General features: G+C 37.2%; 1 protein-coding gene across 2 annotated transcripts in view; it reads left to right on the forward strand.

Annotated features, from left to right (window-relative positions):
* Window positions 1-25810, forward strand: part of BTBD8 (BTB domain containing 8) — a 127415-nt gene that overhangs the window by 78681 nt on the left and 22924 nt on the right. For both annotated transcript variants that reach the window (XM_060202068.1, XM_060202067.1), the window contains 6 exons: window positions 7332-7412; window positions 10100-10196; window positions 15484-15572; window positions 16290-16392; window positions 24521-24703; window positions 25366-25503. In XM_060202068.1, coding sequence (XP_060058051.1) covers window positions 7332-7412; window positions 10100-10196; window positions 15484-15572; window positions 16290-16392; window positions 24521-24703; window positions 25366-25503 — 691 coding nt within the window. The remainder of the gene's footprint in view (window positions 1-7331; window positions 7413-10099; window positions 10197-15483; window positions 15573-16289; window positions 16393-24520; window positions 24704-25365; window positions 25504-25810) is intronic.

Consider the following 25810-nt stretch of genomic DNA (forward strand, 5'->3'; position numbering starts at 1 on the left):
CAATAAATATAGAGTATGAATGAAAGAATGAATGATTCCTCATACTACCTTAGCCTGTACATACACACACAGACACACTCTCACACACACACACACACACACCTAGAACTTTAGGAAACACACACACATAGCACAGAGATTTTAGTAGACTAGGCACACATATAGTCTTTGATCTTAGAGATGTCTTTTGATAAGCTTTTCTTTTTTTCTAAATATGTGAATATATGTAATATTTTCATCTCATATGCTTTTATTCTACTTTAAACAAAATATTGCCTTAAGTCTTTCCATTTAAACTGTGTACTGTTGGAATAATTTGTTATTTTTCTAGGTCAGTATATTATGTTTTTATTAACAGTAAAAATACAAATGACTTACAGTAATGAAAAAGCAATTTAGTAAACCATTTATCAAGTCAGTAAGAGAATGGTTTCTTGCTATTTTTATAGCAATCATATGTGTTGATACATAGTCTCTAGTGTTTCGACTTGCAATTTATTTTAAAATGACTACTTTTGTTCTTATTTATTGTTACTTCTTCCTTAAATATGTCAGGTCTTAAACTGTTTAATATAAATGGCCAATTCTTATTAACACGGATAAGAATGACTCTTGAAGTGTCAAAGCCCATGTTCAGCAGGGAAGGAATTACAGAAAAGCCAAACCTTCGACCTTCTGCACCCCATAATGACCTGGGGTCCATACTCCCAGAGGGATAAAGAATAGGAAAGCTATCAGGGGAGGGGATGGTATACGGAGTTCTGTTGGTGAGAATTGTGTGGAGTTGTACCCCTCTTTTTTTTCTTTTCTCTTTTTTTATAAAAAGGAAACACTGACAAAACCATAGGATAAGAGGAGTACAACTCCACACAGCTCCCACCACCAGAACTCCGTATCCCATCCCCTCCCTTGATAGCTTTCCTATTCTTTTTTTTTATTATTTAATAAAGGAGACATTAACAAAATCATAGGATAGGGGGATATAACTCCACACAATTCCCACCACCCAATCTCCATATCCCATCCCCTCCCCAATAGCTTTCCCATTCTCTATCCCTCTGGGAGCATGGACCCAGGCTCGTTGTGGGTTGCAGAGGGTGGAAGGTCTGGCTTCTGTGATTGCTTCCCCGCTGAACATGGGCATTGACTGGTTGATCCATACTCCCAACCTGCCTCTCTCTTTCCCTAGTAAGGTGGGTCTCTGGGGAAGCGGAGCTCCAGGACACATTGGTGGGGTCTTCAGTCCAGGGAAGCTTGGCCGGCATCCTGATGGCATCTGGAACCTGGTAGCTGAAAAGAGAGTTAACATACAAAGCCAAACAAATTGTTGAGCAGTCATGAACCCAAAGGTTGGAATAGTGAAGAGAAAGTGTTGGGGGGCTACTCACTGCAAACTCTAGTGTACTTCTGCTTTCAGGTATATATTTTGCCCTAGTTTATGGATACGTGTGAACATATGCTCTATCTCATGGAACCTGGTATATATCTAGGTTTTGGGAATTTGTTAGGAAGTGAACCACCTGGGATGGAATTAGAGAATACTATGAAAGGAAAGGTCACACCTGTGTAATGAAGCTGAAGGGTTGTCATTCCATACCTGAAGTCTCTGGACACAGTCTGAGCTGAAGCATGTTGAGGTGGCACTCGTTGTGTTGACTAGGTTGCGATCGGCGGATGCAATATTATTTGATAATAATTGGGAGAAGCATGCGGGAAAGTGGGCCCAACCCTATGGACCCAGGACTGGGGGAGTTTAGGCTCTATAGTGGAAATGTGAGGTTCCTGCTGTCTTAGGGTTCAGGAAGACAATGGATAGTTATTGTTAACATCACATTTTTTGGTAATTGGGTTAACTTTGAAAAGTCCCTTTGTTAGACATACAATCAATTCTTTAACCCTCTGGGAGTATGGACCCAAGGTCAATGTGGGATGCAGAAGGTGGTAGGTCTGGCTTCTGTAATAGCTTCCCTGCTGAACATGGGCATTGACAGGTCAATCCATACTATCAGCCTGCCTCTGTCTTTCCCTAGTGGTTCAGGTTTCTGGGGAATCAGAGTTCCAGGACACATTGGTTGGAGTTGTCTGTCCAGGGAAGTCTGGTTGGCATCATGCTAGCATCTGGAACCTGGTGGTTGAAAAGAGAGTTAACATACAAAGCCAAACAAATTGTTGATCAGTCATGAACTTAAAGGATGGACTAGTGCAAATGAAGAGTTGGGGGAGGAGTCTCCATTTTGTAGATAGCTAGTAGGCATATTTTAGTTATATTCCAAAGGGCCTGTGGATATACTAGGTTTTTTGTTTGTTTGTTTTTTATTTTTTTAATATTTTATTTATTTATCAATGAGAGGGATAGGAAGAGAGAGAGAGAAAGAACCAGACATCACTCTGGTACATGTGCTGCCGGTGATTGAACTCAGGACCTCATGCTTGAGAGTCCAGTGCTTTATCCACTGTGCCACCTCCCGGAGCACTGTTTGTTTTTTATCCTATGGTTTTTGTCAGTGTTTCCTTTTTCTTATCTATGGTTACTTCTGGCTGATTTGTAGTTTCTTCTGGGCTATTGTCTTCATTCATTGGAGTAGCAGTTTTATTTGTTTTTGATCTACCCATTTTTTTTATTTATGTGTTTCTTTTTTTATGCTCTGGTGTTCCTCAGTTGTTGTGTCTTGAGCACAAGCAACACTGTACTAAATACCTTTATGACAATTGCACTCACCAACCTCAGGAATTACAGTAGCAACTGAAGCAAGTATTGAAGCAGTTTAATCACTACCAGTTAGCCAAACAATTTCTCCAGTCCGTGAAAAAATAGTAACCAAATCCCAGTGAATAAGAAAGAGCAAAGAAAGAAGGGATAGCAAGAATAGACAGTTATGCAAATCTACTATCCACTGTATATTCTAGGGGTAACAAGAGGGGAAAGGGAACTAGAGCAGAGATACACACATAGAGAGTCCACTCTGAGTCAGATTTCTTCCCCCAAATAATTCACAAATTCAGAAAGGCAAAGAAGAAGGAAGGAAGAAGTGTATGACAAGATAAAAAAAATAATAATAAAAAAATAAAAAAGAGACAAGTGAGAGAAAAGGGAAAAGATAAGAAAAAGAGCTGTAATTAAAGAGCGGTGAAAAGGAAAAAAAAAAACCTCAGGACTAGACAAGGATAGCTGAAATAGACAGTTATGCAAATCTACTATCCACTGTATATTCTAGGGGTGGCTAAAGGAGGAAGGGAAGTTGAGCAGAGACACTCTCAGTGAGAGTCCACACTGAGTCAGAATTCTTCCCCCAAATAATTCCCAAATGTGTATCAGTGAATTCCAAAAAGCACACTGTTTGGTGGTGTGGGGGCTGGGGCCTGTGGCTTTGGAAGCTGTAGGATTAAGGAAGAAAGGATGACAAGAATGAGAAAAAGAAGAAAAAGAAAGAGAGAGAAAAAAAGAAAAAGATAAGAAAAAGAACAGTCATAAAAGAGCGGTGAAAGGAAAGTTTTTATTTATTTATTTATTTTTAATTATTTAATTAGCTATGTGGGGTCAGGTGGGGGGGGGTTGGCTACTTAGAAAGAAAAAAAAGGCCAGAGGTTTCAGAAGGGTATAGACTTAGAATGAATGATACTCCATGGTGGGACAGGAATTTGGTAAAGACAGAAGCTCAGCAGGGGAGCCTGCTAGGAGCTGGTCCCCAGGGATTGGTTATGGGGGGGTGGGGAGGGGAGGAGGTGTGCTTTATAATTAAATGGAAAAAAAAATTCCCCCTTTTTTTCTACTCTATTTCTTAACCCAGATTAAGTTATAGTCACCTCCTTGGTGTCACCGCTAGGACCCCTTATTGACTGGCCTACTAAAGGCAAAAAATCCTACCATTTCCAGAAGATGTGGTCAGAGGTCAAGCCACTAGCAGCTTCTCAGTCTGCCATCTTCCGGGAACCTCCCAGTGATTCCTTTTTATAAATAAAAATTTTTTTAAAAAAATCACTGCTCCCATTTAAAAAAAAAAGAATAACTCTTGAAATTTTGAGAAAAAGTTTATGGAATGGAATAGGATATATTCTGGTAATTATGGTAGTGGTTTAAATTAATAAATTAATAAATAATAAATTATAGATAATGTGACACAGTTGTTCTAAGATAAAATGTTATCTCCTATGTAGTATATAAATAAGAGTATTTCAGTCCATAATTGTGATCTTAGGAGAACTATGGTAGTTACCATTAAAGGGTGAGAACACAGAACTTTAGTTGTGAGACTGGTAATTATACCCCTATTATTTTATAATCCTGTAGATCACTAATAAAAATACATACAAATAAATTGAGTCTATTTCAAGTTTAACTCTTTTTCTCTTTCTTTCTTTCTTCCTTCCTTCCTTCCTTCCTTCCTTCCTTCCTTCCTTCCTTCCTTCCTTCCTTCCTCTTTTTGATAGAGACAGACAGAGGCCATAGCACTGTAACTTCCTTCATTGTGGTGGGGAGACTCGGAATGAGTCTGTGTCACGTACATAGCAAAGCAGAACACTATCCAAGTGAGCTATTTCACTGGACTTTTTTTTTCTGCTGGGCTCGGTACGTGCACTAGGAATCCGCTGCTCCTGGCAGCCATCATTTTTCCATTGTTTTTGTTTTTGTTTTTGCCGCTGCTGCTGTTGTTGTTGTTGGATAAGACAGAGAGAAATTGAGAGAGGAGGGGAAGACAGAGGGGAGAGAAAAAGACACCTGCAGACCTGCTTCACCACTTGTTACACCCCCCCCCCAACAGGTGGAGAGCTAAGGGCTCAAACTGGCATTCTAGTGCAGGTTCTTACACTTCACATCATGTACGCTTAACCCGGTGCACTACTGCCCGGTACCCTGACTTACTTTCTTTCACTCTTTCCCCTTCGTTGCCCTTGTTCATCGGTGTTGCTGTTACTATCATTGTTGTCTTTGCTGTTGGATAGGACAGAGAGAAATGCAGAGAGGAGCGGAAGTCAGAGGGTGAGAGAAAGACACCTGAAGACCTGCTTCACCGCCTGTAAAGTGACTCCCCTGCAAGTGGGGAGCTGGGAGCTCGAACGGGGATCGTTCAGCCAGCCCTGCGCCTTGCGCCAGGTGTGCTTAACCCGCTACGGCATCGCCTGGCCCCCCTGACTTTCTTTCTTAAGTATTAAACAAAAATGTGAAATTTTGAGTCAACAGAAACCCATACTTAGTCATAATTGGAGCCACTAAACACTTATTATTAAATTAACTAAAAACTATTTGTTTACTTTCAATTCAGTATTCTTTTGAAGATTGAGATGTTCTAAGTGACTTAATATGTCATTCATTGAACATTACTCAGACATATTTTGAGTATTAGTTGAAACCGCATAATGAAAATAAACACCTTTTTGAGTTCTACTATATAGGTATTTCATATGTTCTTTTTCCTCCCTTTTTGTTCCTTTATCAGATATTAAGTGCTATTCTTAGCAAACTCTGGTGGTCATTATCAGCATTGTTTCTACCCTGCTCCTACTGCAAAACTCATTATTGTATGGGAAAAGGAAATCCTTCTGATACCCACAGATGTACTGCATCAATATTAACATTTTGTTGCCTGTAAGAATACAAATAGATAAAAAGATACACACCTGAGCTCTGCAGAATTCTGTCTAGAATGAGAAACAAAAATGTAAACAAAGATATTACATAAAAGTTTCATTAAAAAATGAAATAGTGAAAGTATATAGTATACTGCTTAAGAACCCAAACTTTGGAATTAACTTTGTCTGGAATTAAATTCTAGTGCAACACTAATCATTTGACCTTCAGCAAGTTACCTAATTTAAGTTTTATTTACAAAATGAAACTAATAATAGTGTCTACCATTGACTGTTATGATTATTACATGAGCTTACAGCATTCAAAATGCTTATTAACTCACTGATTAGCTCATAATAAATGCTCATGGATTAATTATTACTGTGTTTACCATTTAGTGATTTTTTCCCCCTTCAAGGCATTAGAGAAACAAACACAGATAAGGAGCCACATATCTTATGTCTGAATGAAGGAATAAGTACAGAAAGGGAGACCACTTTAAGCAAAGTGAGCAGTGTGTGCTAAAGGTATAGATGTTTAAGGAATTATAAGTAGTTCTGATATAGGAAATGAGTTGTTTGCCTATCTTGGAACAGCTGCTGCAGAAGGAGAGCCAAAGGTCATCTGATAAAGTGAAACATGCACCAAAATATAGCATCTGAATTTTTAATATATGGGATATGGAGAATCGCTCAAGGACATTCCAAGTGTGTGGGACGGGGACTACATCAGATTAAGATTTTAGCGAAGTCACTCTAAAGGAATGTAAGAGATGTGATGTAAGATTATTGCAACCAGAAAGCCTGTATAACAGAGAGTAGGACCAAATACAGGGAGTTTGATAAAAGTGCTGAAAACAGTAAGAATAATAGAAAAACAGGATTATGATTTGGGGGAAAGTAGAGGAGAAAAGGTCATGCAGTCAGGTAGAAGGTCCAGTAGCTAGAGGGACATAGAAATTATCCAGAGTACATCTTAAGTCATAGCTTTCCCTTTTCAAATCTGCATGATAAGGATGTTAACCAAGCTAGAACTACTAGGGAGATACTATAAATTATGAACTTGGAACAGAATAACAATCTTTCTGGCTAATGAAATTGTCCATCTGAGGCTGTAGACAAGATTAGAGGTTTACACATCAAATATGCTGAGGAGAAGATTTCTCAATAACCTAGAGGTAGGAGCCTTGGGGGAGTCAGGGGCACATGGTAACATGTACTGTCAGCCAGGTGAGCAACCACCAGCCCCTCTAAGGTTCTATCTCCAAACATCTTTTTAAAAAACATTTTAAAATATTTTTAAATTTATTATTGGATAAAGACAGAGAGAAATTGAGAGAGGAGAGGGACATGGAGAGGGAGAGAGATGCCTGCAGCCCTAATTCACCACTCAATCATGAAGGTTTTTCCCCTACAGGTGGGAACTGGGGACTTGAACCCAGGTCCTTGCACACTATAGTGTATGCACTTAGTCAGGGGCAACATCACCTGCCCCTCTCTAAACATCTTATAGAAGATATTTAGCAAATACTCAGTGATTTGATGACATACTAGTAACATTTTATTACACATAAAACCTAGAGTTGCAGTTATACTTCAATGTCACATCACCATGAAGATTATTTTTAGGAATTTGGTCATCAGATAAAAGTGAAATTAGAATTTTATCTTGGCTAAAATTTATGAGAAAATATGTTATAGTAAACTATCTTAAAATCAGTAAACCCTCAGTATTTCTGAATTTAAATTTAACTTTTATTTTTCAGTATAAACCATATGGAAATGAATATTATGATGCATTTTATATATGGAGGAATTTTAGACTTTCCAGACAAAGCTAATGTTGGGTATGTATTACTTTTTTCCATTTACTTGTTTGTGATTTAGTTATGTTTTACCAGATTATAAGATTCAGGGGTATAGTTTCACATTGTACCCACCAGCAATGTTCTGTGCCCCATCCCTGACCCTGCCACTGTGGCTACCATAGAGCTCACAAAAGTCTGAAAGACAGTTTGGTTACTCTTTTCTCTTTTTTTTTCTTTTCTTTTCTTCCCTTTTCTTCTCTTTCCAAAGTCATGAGCTTTAATTGTGTATATTCCACATTACATTTCATGATGTTAATATATAAGTGCTAATAATTTTGTGGCTTCTGCTTTGTTGAACTATATTTCAAAGTGCTAGTGAGTAGAAACTTCATTTTAGTATCTATTCAGCCATATCTTGTGTGTGCTCTGTAAATATCTAAAAATGCTTTACCTTACATAGGAGATAATGTAGCAACTCAAAGTAATAAGATTAAGGAAAGACTTTATTAGATATAAATTCTATTAGAAAAATTACATTTTTTGAACATTAAACTGTCAAATTTGAACAATTATTTCACAATGCTATTACTATGATTATTATTTAGGCTTTTTTTCCCTTTTGCTGTAAGTCCTTAGCTATGACTTCAGACCTGTATGATTCTACTGCTTTTGGCAGACTTTTCTTTTTCTTTTTTATTTCCCAGGTAGAGGGTGAGAGACAGAAAGGCAGAGAAAGAGAGAGAAAGGAAAGACACCATGGTACTGTTCCACGGCTTGTAAAGCTCCCTTTTCTCATGATAATCCCATGTGGTGATTGGGAACTTGAGCCCAGGTCCTAGCATGTGGTAAAATATACATTCTACTGGGTAAGCTATCTCCAGCCCCCCTCCCCAAGTCTCTTTTAAAAAGTAAAACTAGAGGATAAAAAAAAGAACTTTAAAATTAATTTAAGACTATAAATAACCTAGAGACCAATAATGTCATTCTTAAGTTTTCTAGAGTGAAATTTCTACTGAAATCTTACTGCGAGTGAAATTTTACCTTACTCTTCTAATTTTGTGCATGGTCTCCCTTTCATTGCTATTCTAATGTGAGAAAAATGAAAGTTGCACTTTCTATTTTAAATATTCATTTGTTACTTTAATTACAAGTTGAATAAATATAATTTGGTGGTGAAAGTATGAGTCACAGAGGTTAAGTACTAAAGTTTTTCCTTTTAGGAGCTTGTATAAAATTTGATCTTGCTTTCAAGACTTATAGGTTACCTAAGTACCCACATACATTTTTAAGTATGTGTGGGTGCTTAGAAATACTTGCCAGATGAAAGAAGTAACAGAAATCCTCTGAGTCATTGGATGTTGTTTCTAATTTTAGGGTCATTTGCTGGCATTTTTAATATGATAATTGTCTATTAATTTCCCGCCCTCTCAATTTTTGATTATAAAAATTTGTTATAAAAGCTTTGTAACTTTTATAACTTTAGAAGGAATTTTGAGCTGGCAAGATAGCTCCACCTAGGACAATGTCTGCTCGAACCAGATTTTAGCCTGGCTTCCACTTTACTGCTGTGGTGTCTCTTTCTCTCTCTCTCAAAAAGTCAGCCGGAGAGTGAAGCCACAATGGCAACCATAAGAAGCAGTTTGCTAGATTTTGCTGTATATGTCTCTGAAAATATGAGGGGAATTTGACTGAAACATCTTCAGATTTGCTTCTTGTTATTCTCTATTATTCAAACCAAATAGCCATGCATTCAACTTCTGATCAATGTCATTTTTATAATCCAGAAAGAATATCTATTTTGTAGGGCAATAAATTAGAATTAAATTATTTTGATTATTCCTGTTTTAGAAAATTGCATTGAGGTAAAATTGGTATGTAACATCTTATTTATTTCAGGTGTTCAACATAGTAATTTGATATTCACATATACTGGGACATTATAACTACCTTAATTCTAATTGGCTCAAGTTCACCGTACAAGGTCAAAGATCTATGTCTATGAGAAAGATGACAATTTTAAAATTATGCTTTTTAAGACTTTTTTTTAAAAAAAAAAAAAACCTTTATTTTAAAAAATTATTTGAGCTGGAAAGATAGCACATTGGTTATACAAAAGACTTTCATGCCTAAAGATCCCAGGTTCCAAGTTCAATCCCCAGCACTACCATGAGCCAGAGCTGAGCTTAACAAAACAAACAAAAAGAAGACTTTTCTTTTTAAAAAGTGTTACTAGTGAAGCATTACTAGTGAAGCGTTACAAATGAAGTAGTTGTTTACGAACTTATAAGATTTAGGGTATAGCTTTACATCACACTCATTATCAAAGGTCTGTGCCCCACCTTCTCAACTATAAACGACTCACAACTTAATTCCCACAAAGTCCTAGAGACAGTTTGTTTACTCCTGTTTTGTTGTTCTTATTGTTGTTCTCTAAGTTCATGTGTTTTAATTCTCTAGATGTCACATATGAGTGAAACCATTGAGTAGATGTCATTTGTCTTTCCTTTGTAGCTCTAATATGCAATATAGTATCATTGACTATAATCTCCTTGCTATTCTTTAACATTCCCAAGACTTCTTTTATATATATAGAAGTTTGTACTTCTTGGCTTCTTATATCCCTGTAAAGTTATTATTTTTCTAAATAGGCTATATATCATACAACCACTGTGTATTATGCCTTGTTTTTTTTTAATTGGAGAATTAACAGTATATATTTATTTTAGTCAGATACTCAGTATGGCTGACATGTATGGACTAGAAGGATTAAAAGAAGTAGCAGTCTATATTTTAAGAAGAGATTACTGTAATTTCTTTCAGAAGGTAATTATTGAGTCATAGACATCTTTTACCTAGTTCTTAAAGTCACCGTTATTTACTACTAGAATTTAACTCTTTCAATAAACAGTACTTTAAGTCTTAAAAATAGTAAGTCAGTTTTACTAATGGGAGCTCTAGTTAAGAAATAACTTGTGTGTGTATGTAAATAGCAAGAAAATGTTTATTTATTTTGACAGAGAAACACTTATGTTAACATGAAACTTACATGGTTCTTTTAGCCCCTGAGAGTGGGCCTAAAGTGACACAGGACAATTCAGCAGAGACCTAGGAGCAACCCTGGAGTGCAGGCTCAGACAAGGCACTTGCCAGAAAGACCTGGCCACATGAAGCTTGTTTTTACAGGGCAGACCAGCTTTTCTCCCTTTGATTCCTCTAATCTGGTTGAAAAGTCAGGACTGGGTTCTAGATAGCCACAGGCTTTTAAAGAACCAACATGTTAACAAATACAGAATGGTTGGGGGATCAAGGACAAACTTGCTGGAAGGTAATTTTTTTGTTCAAAGAGAAGTTCCCTTTCTCCTCTTCTGATGTGCCGAGGACTTCCTCTCAGAACTGTTGCACAAATGAAGGGTGTACTTGGTAAGACACAAAACAAGACAAATGCACTCCTCAGTTTCTAACGTGTTCTTTAAGTTCTGGTTCTGAAAAAAAAATGAATAAAGATTTTAATAAGTAAAAAAAGAAAGAAAGAGATAACTTGTGGTGTGATTGTAGAACACAAATTAATTCACATCACTTTAAGAAAAATAAAATTTATCTATATGGTAAATTGAAATATTTGTGTATTTCATTCAAAAGTGGAATGTGCAGCTGGGACTCAGGATTTGGAGCCAAGTTACCTTCTCTGCTTATCAATTGTTTCATCAGTTCTTTTCCCTAAAAGTATCCTCCTCCTTCCCATCATTTTCCTTTATAGCATATATTGGGGTACTTCTTTTCTACCAACTAGGAATAGGAATACTGACTTTTAAATTTTAATTCACACAAACAGACATTTATTACTTAAAGAAAGATCCCATATTTTGCATTGGTACAAATGCCATTTTGTACATCATTTTTAGGATCTCCATTATTTTAATTTACTCTGTGACTGTAGGTTTGTATTTTCTTATTTATGCTTTTCCACATTTTCTAAATTTTCTACAATGGTCACGGAGTACTTTTAAAATTAACAACAACAGCAAAAATGATGTTAAGTCCCCTATGATGGAACAGAATGATAGTTTGGTAGAGGATGAAGTATATGACACTTACCTTGGGAAAATGAGGACATGTACCCTCATGACAGCAACAATCCTGTAAATCAACATTCCCTCAATAAAATAATACTGAAGTTGGAAAAAGTTGTTTAAACTAATATTCCCTTATGGTGACTTTAGTCAACAATATGTATTGTTTGAATTATAATTGAGTAATTCCAATTCTGTAAGCAGTAACACTCTTAAGTAATACTTCAGGAATCACTCCCATGTACAAAGCAGAGCCATGGCCATTTGAGTTCAACAACAACACAAGTGCCACCCTCTCAGGGTTATCTGAGAAATATTCAAAAATTTTTCAGATATATTTAATCAGCCAGCAGTTAATTAGGTAGGGAAGAGGTTTGCACTTGGGGACCACAAGCTTGAACTCTAGTCTTTTGGTAATGTGTGCCCTTATAGGTTGTGCCACAGCCCAGCCCCAAATGTGTAGATTTCTGAAAGGGGAAGGAGACTTGCTGGAGAAGACCATACTAGACAGGAAGAGTAGTTATCATATACAGAAAAAATATGGATGCCTGCTCCATACCCCCTGATTACACAGGAAGAAGGAGGGCCTCAATAGGTCCATGAAGATTAGAAGAGATAGGTACAGGATCACATGCCACTATGTCCCATCTAGGGAGACACTGCATCATGAGCCACTAGAAGAATCCACTGAGAGGCAGGAATGAAATTTTATCTTCTCCTAAAAGCCACCAAATCAGCAAAGAGTATCAGCATCTGAATTAGAGAAGATTCAGCTACATCTCCTGTCAACTTGGTCTGTGATTATACAGAGTAATCATCGCCATATATAGTCATCTTCCAAAGAAATTAGATACAGGAACCAGTGTAGATACAGGGTGGGGCTCCTTGAATAGAGTGCACATATAGCCACATGCAAGGACCCATGTTCAAGCCTTTGGTCCCCACCTACAGGGTGTGAAATAGTGCTACAAGTGTCTCTCTCTCTCTCTCATTCCTCCCTCCCTCCTCTTTCCCTCTTGATTTCTGTCTCTATCATAAGTAAATATAAAAATGCTGCTGGGGGTCGGGCAGTGGAGCAGTGGGTTAAGTGCATGTGGCGCAAAGCACAAGGACCGGCTTAAGGGTCCCGGTTCGAGCCCCTGGCTCCCCACCTGCAGGGGAGTTGCTTCACAGGCGGTGAAGCAGGTCTGCAGGTGTCTATCTTTCTCTCCCTCTCTCTGTCTTCCCCTCCTCTCTCCATTTCTCTCTGTCCTATCCAACAACAAACAACATCAACAATGGCAATAATAATAACCACAATGAGGCTACAACAACAGGGGCAACAAAAGGGGGGAAAAATGGCCTCCAGGAGCAGTGGATTCATGGTGCAGGCACCGAGCCCAGCAATAACCCTGGAGGGAAAAAAAATGCTGCTGAAAGTGGTAGCATTAATCAATTTATTATTTTTTAAAAATTCCATAGGGCTAGGGAGACAGCATAATGGTTATGCAAAAGACTTTTGTACCTGAGGTTCTGAGGTTCTAGGTTCAACCCCCAGCACAACCATAAGCCAGAGCTGAGCCATGCTCTGGTTTCAAAAAACAAATGAAGAAAAGAAAATAAATTAGATACAGAAAATGGAGGAACAGAACAGCAGATTACATCTTCTTCCCTATTCTGTACATTCCTGATGGAGATGACCAGTGACAGTGGAGAGAGTGATCTATTAGAGGTCTAGGCCCATCATGTCTGTGTGGGAATCCCAGGACTCCCTGACTAGGGCCCTGGGGTAGAGCCATCAGTAAAGTCTGCTAGTTTCTTGCCCTTATCCAGCTTTTGTAGTCCTTACTTTGACTGACAAGGTTAGCCTTGAAGTGATTGAGGCAAGTGAAGTGAAATAGGAAGTAGGTGAGGAGGGTATCTAGGTCTAAGTAGAAACTATTTCATTAGGTACTTTATGGTGTCTTTTTTAAGCCTTTCTACTTGCTTGCTGCACTTATTGAGTCACTACAAACTATTGTTTGTTTTAAAGTATATGTTTTCTCCTAATTTATGGGTACTTGTGCACATGTGCTTCTGCTCATGGTCCCTGGTCTATATCTAGGTTTTGAGGCTTTGTTAGGAAGGGTACCACCTGGAATGGAATTAAGGAGTCCTATGAGCTAGGAAAGGTTTCATCAGAGTAATGGAGCTGAAAGATTGACATCCCATGCCTGGTGTCTCTGGACACAATCCAGAGTGAAAGATGAAAGATGTTGAGGTGGTAGAAAATAGGGAAGTTCCTGCTGTCTTAATGTTTAAGAAGGCAATAGATAGTTACTATTATAACCAAGTTATTTAGAAATTTGGGTGACTTTGAAAATCCCATTGTTAGGATTTGCTGTATCATACAAGACCTCACCATGATTTATGTCATTAGATGCTTTATGTAATGATAACCATTTCTGATTTTAATAAAACAAAGTACTTCCCATGATCTTAAAGATAATAACTAAATTATTAATGTGTAAAGTAACATATTTACACTCAATTTCTTCAGCACTTATAAAACAGTTTTAGAAGATATTAAGTTAATAGCGATTCATAAATTTAAAAGTTGGAAACTGGGGTTGGATAGGTAAATCCCTTCGGTGAGTACAATACATGCCTTTCCATTGCCTCACCTCTGGGTTCATTTCCTCATATCAAGTAGATAAACCATAGACAGCAGCAACAGGCTCCATGGATGGTAGAGTAGTCTTTTGGTATCTCTCCCTCTTTAAAAGTAACAAACAAACAAAACAAACAAAAAGGGCTGGGAAGCAGCTTAGTGGAATTGCACATGTAAGAGTCCCTCTCTTCATTCCCCAGCACTGCATTAAGAAAAAAATTGGCAAGATATAATCTCATTAGGAAAACTATTCTGCAGGCATTTCTCGAGAAACGTTTTCCTGTCTGAGAGGTGAAGTGGATAAGGCATTGAACTCTCAACCATAAGATCCTGAGTTCAGCTGCTGGCATCACATGTGCCAAAGTGATTCTCTTGCTCTCTCATTAATAAATGACTATTTTTTAATTTTTATTTATTTATTTTCCCTTTTGTAGCCCTTGTTATTTTTTATTGTTGTATTTATTATTGTTGTTGTTGCTGATGTCATTGCTGTTGGATAGGACAGAGAGAAATGGAGAGAGGAGGAGAAGACAGAGGCGGGGGCGGGGGGGAGAGAAACATAGACACCTGCAGACCTGCTTCACCACCTGTGAAGCAACTCCCCTGCTGGTGGGGAGGCAGGGGCTCCTTACACCGGTCCTTGCACTTTGCACCATGTGTGCTTAACCTGCTGCGCTACCACCCGACTCCTAATAAATGACTAATTTTTAAAAATCTTTTGACCTTCTACAAGAGCAGAGAATCTTCAAAAGTATGCACTTAGAGACAAATCGACTTATTACTGGTCTTTATTAAAAATCTAACCCCCCCAAATAATAGATAGTGAATGTAACAAAGGGAAGAACTCTGTTCCCACTAGTGGGAAATAGATGTGTTTAGAAACATAGTCCAAAGACTGAAAATACATGACTCAGGAAATAGCCCCGAGAACAATGAGTTGTATTCAACACTTGCATCTGCGTTGTATTTGATGTTTCAGTTTTTCTGTATATGTACTTTCTTTAAAAATATGTTATGCAATTATGATCTAATTTAATTATTTTATCTGAAATCAGTGTAGGACCTCCACTGCATATATACTTAAAGTTGTATTTTAGGAAGCAGATTAGGCCATATGGTTGTATTGCCATGTGATGTGCTAGAAATTATTATAATAGTTTTGCTTTAGAGAAAACTTTAAACTAATTGAAATTTGGGTAAAAATTGTATGCATTCTGGCACTGAAAGAGCTCACATGCTGTTCATTAAAAGCTAAAGGATACCAGTGATTCTTGCTTTTGAAAAGAATAACAGACTTTTGAATAATACATTCTGAAGTTTGGAAATATAAATGAGTTCATCTTTATGAGCCAAATAATTTTAACTTGTGTAGTTGAAAAAGAATAAATGTAGTGTTTTCTATCAATTTTAGCCTCTTCCCACAAGGTTGGCATCTGTGCTGGAATGCTTGACTATTGCTCATTCAGTTGGAGTGGAAAGTCTTTTTGCTGACTGCATGAAGTAAGTGATCTGACATAGTGCTGATACTGTTCATTTAAGGACCTTATTCTCCATTCTCCTTATTTTCTTGGAAATCTTGGGCTGACCTATTTTCTTTTTTTTTAATACTTATTTATTTATTCCCTTTTGTTGCCCTTGTTTTATATTATTATTATTATTGATGTCGTTGTTGTTGGATAGGACAGAGAGAAATGGAGAGAGGAGGGGAAGACAGAGAGGGGGAGAGAAAGACAGACACCTGCAGACTTGCTTTACCGCCTGTGAAGCGATTTCCCTGCAGGTGGGGAGCCGGGGACTCGAACTGAGATCCTTCTGCTGGTCCTTGCTCTTTGCGCCACATGCGCCTAACCCGCTGCGCTACTGCCCAACTCCCGGACTATCCTATTTTCTTAGTCACAGTGGGCAGCATTTAATGCTTAACTAGTTGCAAGAGTTGAAGAGAAGCATTGATTTAGATATTATTAAAGTTGCTTGGGATCAATTTTTGTTGTTGTTGTTGAACCATGGTAATTTGTTAAAATTCATATACAGAATCCAAAGTAAAGTACAAGTTTACAGAAAAGAGAACACAATTAATCCCATCTTATAGTTTGTAAAACCAATTTTAAGGGTAATTCAAAACATACATATCTTATGTCATCATATACCAAAATGTTATTGACTATTACCATGAGTAATGTTTTCATTTCTCCAACTTGTGATTTTATGACTTAACAGGTGGATTGTAAAGCATTTTGCAAGGTTTTGGTCTGAGAGAAGCTTTGCAAATGTACCTCCTGAGATTCAGAAAAGTTGTCTTACTATGTTGATTCAATCTTTAGTAAGTATAATCTGAATATCCTTGAGAATTATTGGGGCTCACCTGCTGGTGGTATTCCATGCCATATGTGCAGCCTGGCTCTGCTCTTATGGTCTTAGAATCTCCGCCTTCTCCTTCTCCTTCTCCTTCACCTCCTCCTCCTTCTGTTTTCCTTTCTCCCCTCGCTCTCTCTTTCTCTCCAAAGTGGCCCAGAACAGTGAAATTATGCATTCATAAAACCCTGTTTTTGTTCCAAAACAAATAAGCAACAACAACAAAACAAAACCAACATTGATTTCCCAACAGTCAAGGGGGTTGGTACTGTATATTATGTGTGCAAGGAGGAGTACATCTAGAATGCATTCTTCCCATATCCTATGATTAAAACCACTGAAGGAGCTGGGCAGTGGTGCACCCAGTTGTTCACACACATTACCATGTACAAGGGTCCAGTATTCCAGCTTTTTTACAAGTGGTTAAATATGTAAGTTTAATTGAGGACTATCCTTATTATGTCTCTTTCTCTTATCATATTTTATTTTGATCTTATGGATTTGTAAAGTACTCAACATTTTGTGAATATTTGGCCCTTTTATCCTTTAAAATCAGATTTGAAAAATAGATGAACATCAGAATAGTCAAAAACCAGTTTGATGAAAAGTATCAGGGCGATTATAATGAAAATCTGAAATTTTACTTTTGTGATACTCAGCTTTTAAGAAACAGTAGTATAGGGAGTCGGGTGGTGCAAAGTGCAGGGACTAGCATAAGCATCCCAGTTCAAGCCCCTGGCTCCCCACCTGTAGGGGAGTCGCTTCACAGGCAGTGAAGCAGGTCTGCAGGTGTCTATCTTTCTCTCCCCCTCTCTATCTTCCCCTCCTCTCTCCATTTCTTTCTGTCCTATCCAACAACAACATCAATAACAACAACAATAATAACTACAACAATAAAACAACAAGGGCAACAAATGGGAATAAATAAATATTAAAAAAAGAAGAAAAAGTATGTTTTTCATGTTTTAATTGTTAAGTAAAATATAAAATGAAAATGAAGAAAATTTTTAATGGAGGAGATAATAAACAGTAATCTTAAGTCTTCTTTAGTTTTAATTCTATTCAAATATCTGTGCCATGCAGGTACTTATTCCATTAGTGATGTACTCTGCATTCTCATGAGATAAGAAGGTGCTGAATTGGACTACATGTGGAGAATTTTTTTTGAATTAAATTTGAGGGCCTTTGTGGTTGTTTTATCTTTTTTGATTATTATGCAATAGTTCGGTGAGATGTGGCTATTCCTTTCTGCTAAGTACGAACCAGTGCTCTTTTGGGAGTACAAAAAGTGCTCTTTTGATAATATTTTGGGGAAAATAAAAGAAAAAAAAGTTGTAGAAAAGTTAAGGACTGCACAGTGTAATTCTCTGACCTATTTTATAGCATGCTGAAAATTTTCTGTTCCAAAATATTCTGTTGAAACCTTTTCTAAAGGGTAAATTATGAAGGGCGCTAGTGGTGCACCTGGTTAAATGCACGTTACCATGCACAAAGATATGAGTTTAAGTCTCTGGTCCCCAAGTGCAGGGGCAAAGCTTCATAAGCAGTAAAGCTATGCTATAGGTGTCTATCCTTTTTTTTCCCCTCTCTATCTTCCTTCCTTCTCAATTTCTCTCTGTCTTAATCAAATAAAATAAGTAAAGCTAAAACATTTTAAAAAATAAACCATGTGGTCCAGGAGGTGGTGCAGTGAATAAAGCACTGAACTCTCAAGCATGAGGTTCTGAGTTTGATTCCCAGCAGCATATGTACCAGCCTAATGTCTGGTTCTTTCTCTCTCTCCTCCTATATTTCTCATTAATAAATAAATAAGGGGAGTCAGGCGGTAGCGCAGCGGGTTAAGTGCAGATGGTGCAAAGCGCAAGGACCAGCGTGAGGATCCTGGTTCGAGCCCGGCTCCCCACCTGCAGGGGAGTCGCTTCACAGGTGGTAAAGCAAGTCTGCAGGTGTCTGTCTTTCTCTCCCCCCTCTGTATTCCCCCTCCCCTCTCCATTTCTCTCTGTCCTATCCAACAATGACGACATCAATAATAACTACAACAATAAAACAACACTTTTATGTACACTCCTAGTAAAATGTAGTCATATAAATCACTAGTTGATTAATACGAGGGAAAATTAATTGTATGTCTCGAAGTTTTTCAAACCACAAACTGAATCTTTTCAATATATAGGCTCTGTAATTGATATGCAGACTCTCTCAAAAGCCTAGACCAAGTAGATCAGAAGCAACCAATAGCACAGCTATATACAAGATACTTGGTACTGTACAGCAAACCCTAACAAAAGGACTTTTCAAAGTTAACCCAATTACCAAATAATGTGATGATAACATTAACTATCGATTGTCTTTTTGAACCCTAAGACAGCAGGAACCTCACATCTCCACTATAGAGCCCCTACTTCCCCCAGTCCTGGAACCCTTAGATAGGGCCCACTTTCCCGTATGCCTCTCCCAATCCATATCAAATAATGTTGCATCTGCCGATCACAACCTAACCAACGCAACGATTGCCACCTCAACATGCTTCACTTCAGACTGTGTCCAGAGACTTCATGTGTGGAATGACAATCCTTCAACTTCATTACTCGGTGAGACCTTTCCTTTCATAGTATACTCTAATTTCATCTCAGGTGGTTCACTTTCTAACAAAGTCCCAAAACCTAGATATACACCAGTTTCTGTGAGAGAGAGCATATGTTCACACGTATCCGTAAACTACTGCAAAATATATACCTGAAAGCAGAAGTACACTATAGTTTGCAGTGAGTACCTCCCTAACACTTCCTCTCCACTATTCCAAGCTTTGGGTCCATGATTGCTCAACAGTTTGTTTGGCTTCATGTGTTAACTCTCTTTTCAGTCACCAGGTTCCAGATGTCATCAGGATGCTGGCCAGGCTTCCCTGGATTGAAGACCCCACCAATGTGTCCTGGAGCTCCGCTTCCCCAGAGACCCACCCTACTAGGGAAAGAGAGAGGCAGACTGGGAGTATGGACCGACCAGTCAACGCCCATGTTCAGCGGGGAAGCAATTACAGAAGCCAGACCTTCTACCTTCTGCAACCCACAATGACCCTGGGTCCATGCTCCCAGAGGGATGGAGAATGGGAAAGCTATCAGGGGAGGGGGTGGGATATGGAGATTGGGTGGTGGGAATTGTGTGGAGTTGTACCCCTCCTACCCTATGGTTTTGTTAATTAATCCTTTCTTAAATAAAAAATAAATGAATAAAAAAAACAAAAGGGCAATGAAAGGGAATAAATAAATAAATAATAATGAAAGAAAGAAAATAATTTTAATTATTTGTTTAGGAAAGGAGACATTAACAAAACCGTAGGATAAGAGGGGTACAGCTCCACACAATTCCCACAACCTGATCTCCATATCCCATCCCCTCCCCTGATAGCTTTCTCATTCTCTATCTCTCTGGGAGTATGGATCCAGGGTCCCTGTGGGTTGCAGAAGGTGAGAGGTCTGGCTTCTGTAATTGCTTCCCCGCTGAACATGGACGTTGACTGGTTGACCCATACTCCCAGTCTGCCTCTCTCTTTCCCTAGTAGGGTGTGTCTCTGGGGAAGCTGAGCTCCAGGACACATTGGTGGGGTCGTCAGTCCCGGGAGTCTGGTCGGCATCATGCTGGCATCTGGAACCTGGTGGCTGAAAAGAGAGTCAACATACACAGCCAAACAAATTGTTGAACAGTTATGGACCTAAAGACTGGAATAGTGCAGATGAAGTGTTGGGGGGGGGTATTCCCTGAAGACTCTTAAGTATTTCTGCTTTCAGGTATATATTTTTCCCTGGTTTATGGGCATGTGTAAACATATGCTCTATCTCAGGGGACGTGGACTATATCTAGGTTTGGGGACTTTATTGGGGAGTGGACCACCTGGAATGGAATTAGAGAATACTATGAAAGGAAAGGTCTCACCCGAGTGATGAAGCTGAAGGGTTGTCGTTTCACACCTGAAGTCTCTGAAAAATATTTTTTAAAGTCATAAAGTTTTCTTATTAAGAAATTTAATAATATGTGTGGAGATGATTGATGTGTAAGACTAAAAATTTACATGTAGAGAGCTCCCAAGGCCAAAGGATAATTGAAAGTCTATTTCATAACAATATTACAAAGAATAATAAATATTATGAATCATAGTGCTTATTCAACATCTGGTGTTAGAACAACTGAAAAAATTAGTTGGATCTATACTCCACATCCTGGTATGCTAGGATATATCTGAAATTGATCAAAGATTTTAATATATATATATGGTTGCCAAGGTGGTGGTTCACCCCGAAGAAACTACATGTTACCATTCATGAGATCCCCCAACCCTCATATGCAGGGGGAATATTTCATAAGCAGTGGAGTAATGCTGCAGGTGACTCTCCCTCTTTCTGTCAATATTCATTATTTCTTACCCCCTATAAAAAAGAATGAAAAAGAGGAAAAGATGATTTCCAGAACAGTGGAGCTGTGCAGACACTGAGTCCCAGCAATAACGCTGATGGCAATAAATAAGTAAATAAATAAATAAAATTATATTTAAAAACCCAAAACATTAAAATGCCACAATAAATCCTGGAAGAATATTTTACAATCTCATCAGGGTATTGAATTAAAAATTCAGAAGTCATGCAAAATTTTATAACGTAAAATACAAATTTCTATGTAGTAAAAATGACCATAACAAAAATTAAAATACAGATGTTTCATATCAAGGTCATTATTCTAATTTTCCTGACATATACTTCCTATAAACTATTTTTATTAAACGAATTATCATAAGATAGCATTATATTGTTCCAAAATATATCAGGTACTTTTCAATCTGATGAACAAATCTTAAACTGTATTTTTAAAAAAATGGACTTCAAAATTACAATGGGAAACCATTTTCTGACTTTAGAATTTTTAAAAATGAAATTTGTACTATATTATAAGGATATAGCAAATAAAATGTTAATTACTAAGAAGGACATAAGTCAGCACGACTTTTGCTGTGTTTTTCAGACTTTGTTTTTATTCTGACCTGGAGTAAGAAGCTTTTTATATTATAGCCCAGTACACCCACGCATATAGAATTGAAATAAATTTTACAGAGGAATACTTATCCGAATTACACATGATGTACTTCTAGTCTCTTTTCTCTCTTATTTTTGTTCTTATCCTCTCTTTATCTCTATGGTCTACCTCTTTTGTTTTGTTATATAATGCTGATTGTGAGTCACAAATTTTTCCCCTAGGTTGATGGAGAAGGAAACTACAGTTTGAAAAACACTTATCCATTGCGTTTACATTGAGGATGTTTATGGATACTCCTGGTGGCCCACCTCTTATCCTCTTGACCCATGTGTCTGTTCCAGCCATTGCTACAGCATCCAGCTGCACATGTTTATCTGAAAGCACTTTCCATCAGTCACGTTACACATGTTTTTCACTTTCTGTGCCAAGGTTTCATTGCTACTCTACACATGATAGCTATCGCTTACAACCCTGGAAGAATAAGAGAGCTAGCATCCCAGGAGATTAGTACTGACCAATGAGAGATGGGAGGCAATGTCTGTTTTCCTTACTCTGTCCCTTGGGTGAAAAATTTAAAGTGCATTATCTCTTACACATCAGAGGACCTCTAACAAGACTGAGTCCTGGTTGTCAACAATAGTGAATGCTGTCTATATAAGTGCTCCTCAAATTTTAATGCATATAGAAAACATTTGAACATTTTGTTTAAGCATAGATTCTAATTCAGCAATTCAGGATTGGACCCTGAAATTCTTTATTGCTATTTCCTTCTAGATAGTGTTAATCCTGTAGATCACATTCTGAGTAACAAAGAGCTAGAAAGTGCCATTTAATTGACTTTCCCTCCTCCCATCACTCTCCTAAAGTCCCAAATTCTCTTGAGATTGCTTTGTAAAACCAAGTACCTGAAGAGAAGAGAGGTATCTCTGTGTTTGCCTGTGTGAAGCTCTGAATTCAATCCCCAGAACTACATTTACTGGACTGGTGCTCTGGTCTTGGTCTTTCTCTCATAAGATAAATGATTAACTCTTCTAGATAAACAAATGACATACAAGCCTAATAATTCACTATTAGGCAGAATGTAAGTAGTATTGACCCAGTAATTCTATTTATAAAAACTGATTTGATAGTTATTTTCACAAATGTATACAGAATATTTTCTCTAAGGCCATTCATTACAATATTGTAATAGCAAAAAATTGAAACTAATGTGAATGCCTATATATAGAGGACTGGTTGATTAAATAGTGGTATGTTCACATTATGTACTATTACCTAGATATAAAAATGACAAGACTATATACTCTGATAAGAAAATTATTCAATCAAACCCCCCCCACTCCCACCTTCAGGGGAGTCACTTCACAGGTGGTGAAGCAGGTTTGCAGGTGTCTGTCTTTCTCCCCCAAGACCAAGTGGTTTGAAACTACAATTTCTGTAGTGGTCCGGGAGGTGGCACAGCAGATGAAGCGTTGGATTCTTAAGCATGAGTTCAATCCCTGGCAGCACATGTACCAGAGTGATGTCTGGTTCTTTCTCTTTCTCCTCCCATCTTTCTCATAAATAAATTCTAAAAAAAAAAAAAGAAACTACAATTTTTGTTTCTTGCAATTCTGTGGATTGATTCATCTTGTCTACCCTTTGTCCTATGTCTGATTTCAGCCACAAACATCCTCTCAATATTGTCTTTACCATGTATGTTTATGACCTTATGGTCCCAGATTTATAAGAAAGTAAAAATTAAAAACTGAAAGGCTTTTTGAGACCTAGATTCTGGAATTTGCACACCATCACCACTATTTGTGCAAGCAAGTGAAAAGCCCAGTCTAGATTGAAGGAATGAAGTAGTAGATTATATATCTTGATGGATGGAGCTAAAAAGAATTTGTAGCTATTTCCTTTCAATTTACTATACTCTATCAGGTAGCTAATATTTATTTAATTAGCATTGTTTTAAGAACTAGAAATCAAACATGAATAAAATATATGAATTTATAAATTGCCAGTTTTCCTTTTCCTTGGAGCACATTGTATTTGTGACTTATCCTTCCATCTCCCATAGAGTTTGTGAATATTTTTTCCTGCAGAGTAAAAATCACCATAAAGTGAATAAAAAAAAAAAGAATCTGACCTAACTACAGAGGAAGAAGAAAAGCACAAGGGATTGTAAGACCTAGTCTTTCTAAAGCTGTAATAGAGAACTTTTTACTTGGGGACTGGGAGGTAGCTCATCTGGAAGAGTATATACCTTACCAGGCCCAAGGTCCTGACTGGGTTCAAGCCCCAGAATCACACAGAAGAATCACGGACAGCCATCAGTAGAGCTCCCTGGATAGTGGAGCAGAGTTAAAATATTTCTCCCCTTTCTAAGTAACAACATATTTTATAGTCAAAAAGAAATAAATGTATAATAGTATAGCTATGCAGTTAAGAATGATATCTGTAAGCACAAAATAAGCACAAATATTAATTCAGTAGTGAACATCTCATGTAAATCAAGTTCTTTATAGTTCTTTTATAACTTTGGTCCTAGGTTTGTTTGAGTTGGTTATCACTGGGACTTGGTACTTGCACAAAGAATCTACTGCTCCTGGTGGCCACTTTTTTTCTTTATTATTTTTTTCCTTTCTCTTTCTTTGATAGAATATAGAGAGATTGAGAAGGCTAGATAGAAAGGGAGAGAAAAAAGAGAGACATCTGTATCACTGCTCCACTGCTCATGAAACTTTCCCTCTGCAGGTGGGGACCAAGAGCTTGAACCCAGATCTTTGCACATATAAACATGGATACTCAATTAAGATTTCCACCACTTGATGCCAGAGCTACCTTTTAAAGGTGGCTTCTTCCCAGCTTATAGTTTGCCCTGTTGGGTAAAAATGAATGAATGAATGAATGAATGAATGAATGAATGAATGAATGAATGAATGAATATATGTAAACAAATGACAGTAGTACTAACTACAAGGTGGGGTATGTGTGAAAAAGCATCACAAGAAAACAAAAGTATCTGGTTTGCATAGAAAATTACTTCATGAGTTGTAATCTGTTTCCCAATATTTTTTTATTATAAGAATGATAAGAACGCTGCTTTTCTTCTGATGGAAACTGACAGACTAATCATCAGTTTACCCAGAGTTAAGTGGACAGAAGCAGCACTGACTATGGCATCCCAACTCCAAGAAAAATGTGTTGCATTTATTGTAGAAAACTTCTCCAGTATCATTCAAAGTGAAAATTTTGCTCTTCTCTTACAGGTACTATTTTTAAAATTATATCCTATATTTAATTCCATTTTTTGTGTTCTGATTTTAATTATGTAAGAGTTTTTAAATGCAGGTTGTCTTTGATTAAATCAGTATGGCTTAAATAAATTCCATAGCAGATGGCATGTTTGCATAGGATTTAGAGCAGTGATGGACAGGATTTTTGGCTCACATTGATAAAGAGGGGACAGGTTGAGTGCTCTGGCAAGGCACAAAGTAACTCAAGCCAGCTCTAGTCCTCATCAGCATAATTCAGATTTTAGAAAGCAAAGTCATTAAAGGTATTGTTTTAGTGAATAGTACAATTAGGTTCATGAAAATTTCTCTTATTGGTAACCTTTCTCTAAAATTAATTACTGAATAAATAACTTTTATTATTTATTTCTAGATCCTGTTTTCAGGGCCACTTTGGCAATTAGGAACTATGTGTATGTGTTGCATATGTATGTATATAAGGCTTTTTTTTTCCACAAAGGAGCAATTTGATTACACTCATTGGGATTACATAATGTAATGACATTTTATTATTATTACAAATGAAATAAGAATTCTTGTTGACTTTGTAAAACCAGTTATGCTGTTATGCCAAACATTAAGATTTTTTAGACATATATAGGTATGTTTTATTAAATATCAATTTCTGTGTTTTATAGTCACAAGCAATGAGCAGTACAGCAGAACTGTTGGATAAAATTTTTAAAGCAATTGAAGAAGGCATAACCACTGAAAATAGCTGCTCTCTCCTTATGACTTTGGACATGTTATTGAACTCTGACAATACAAAAGAAATGGTATTGATTGTAGTAAAGTTAATTAAAATGACATAATATTTAAACTGTTTTAATATTTTAAAATACATACCCCATGACTCATTAAAACTAGGTGTTGGATACCTGTGTTGGTTATAGTCTCAAGTGTTACTTATACCTACAATTTTTTATAATGTGAGATATTTTAATCTCATTTTTCTACAAATTAATTTAAAATTTAGACTGTTTAATTCTAACACATTTTTTGATACTTAGAAAAATGAATTGGTACAGTCATACTCTACTGTTTGTCCTAGAGATTGCATTATGTTTCCTAAACTTATGGTGT

This window comes from Erinaceus europaeus, chromosome 11, assembly GCF_950295315.1.
Source record: "Erinaceus europaeus chromosome 11, mEriEur2.1, whole genome shotgun sequence".
NCBI lineage: Eukaryota > Metazoa > Chordata > Mammalia > Eulipotyphla > Erinaceidae > Erinaceus > Erinaceus europaeus.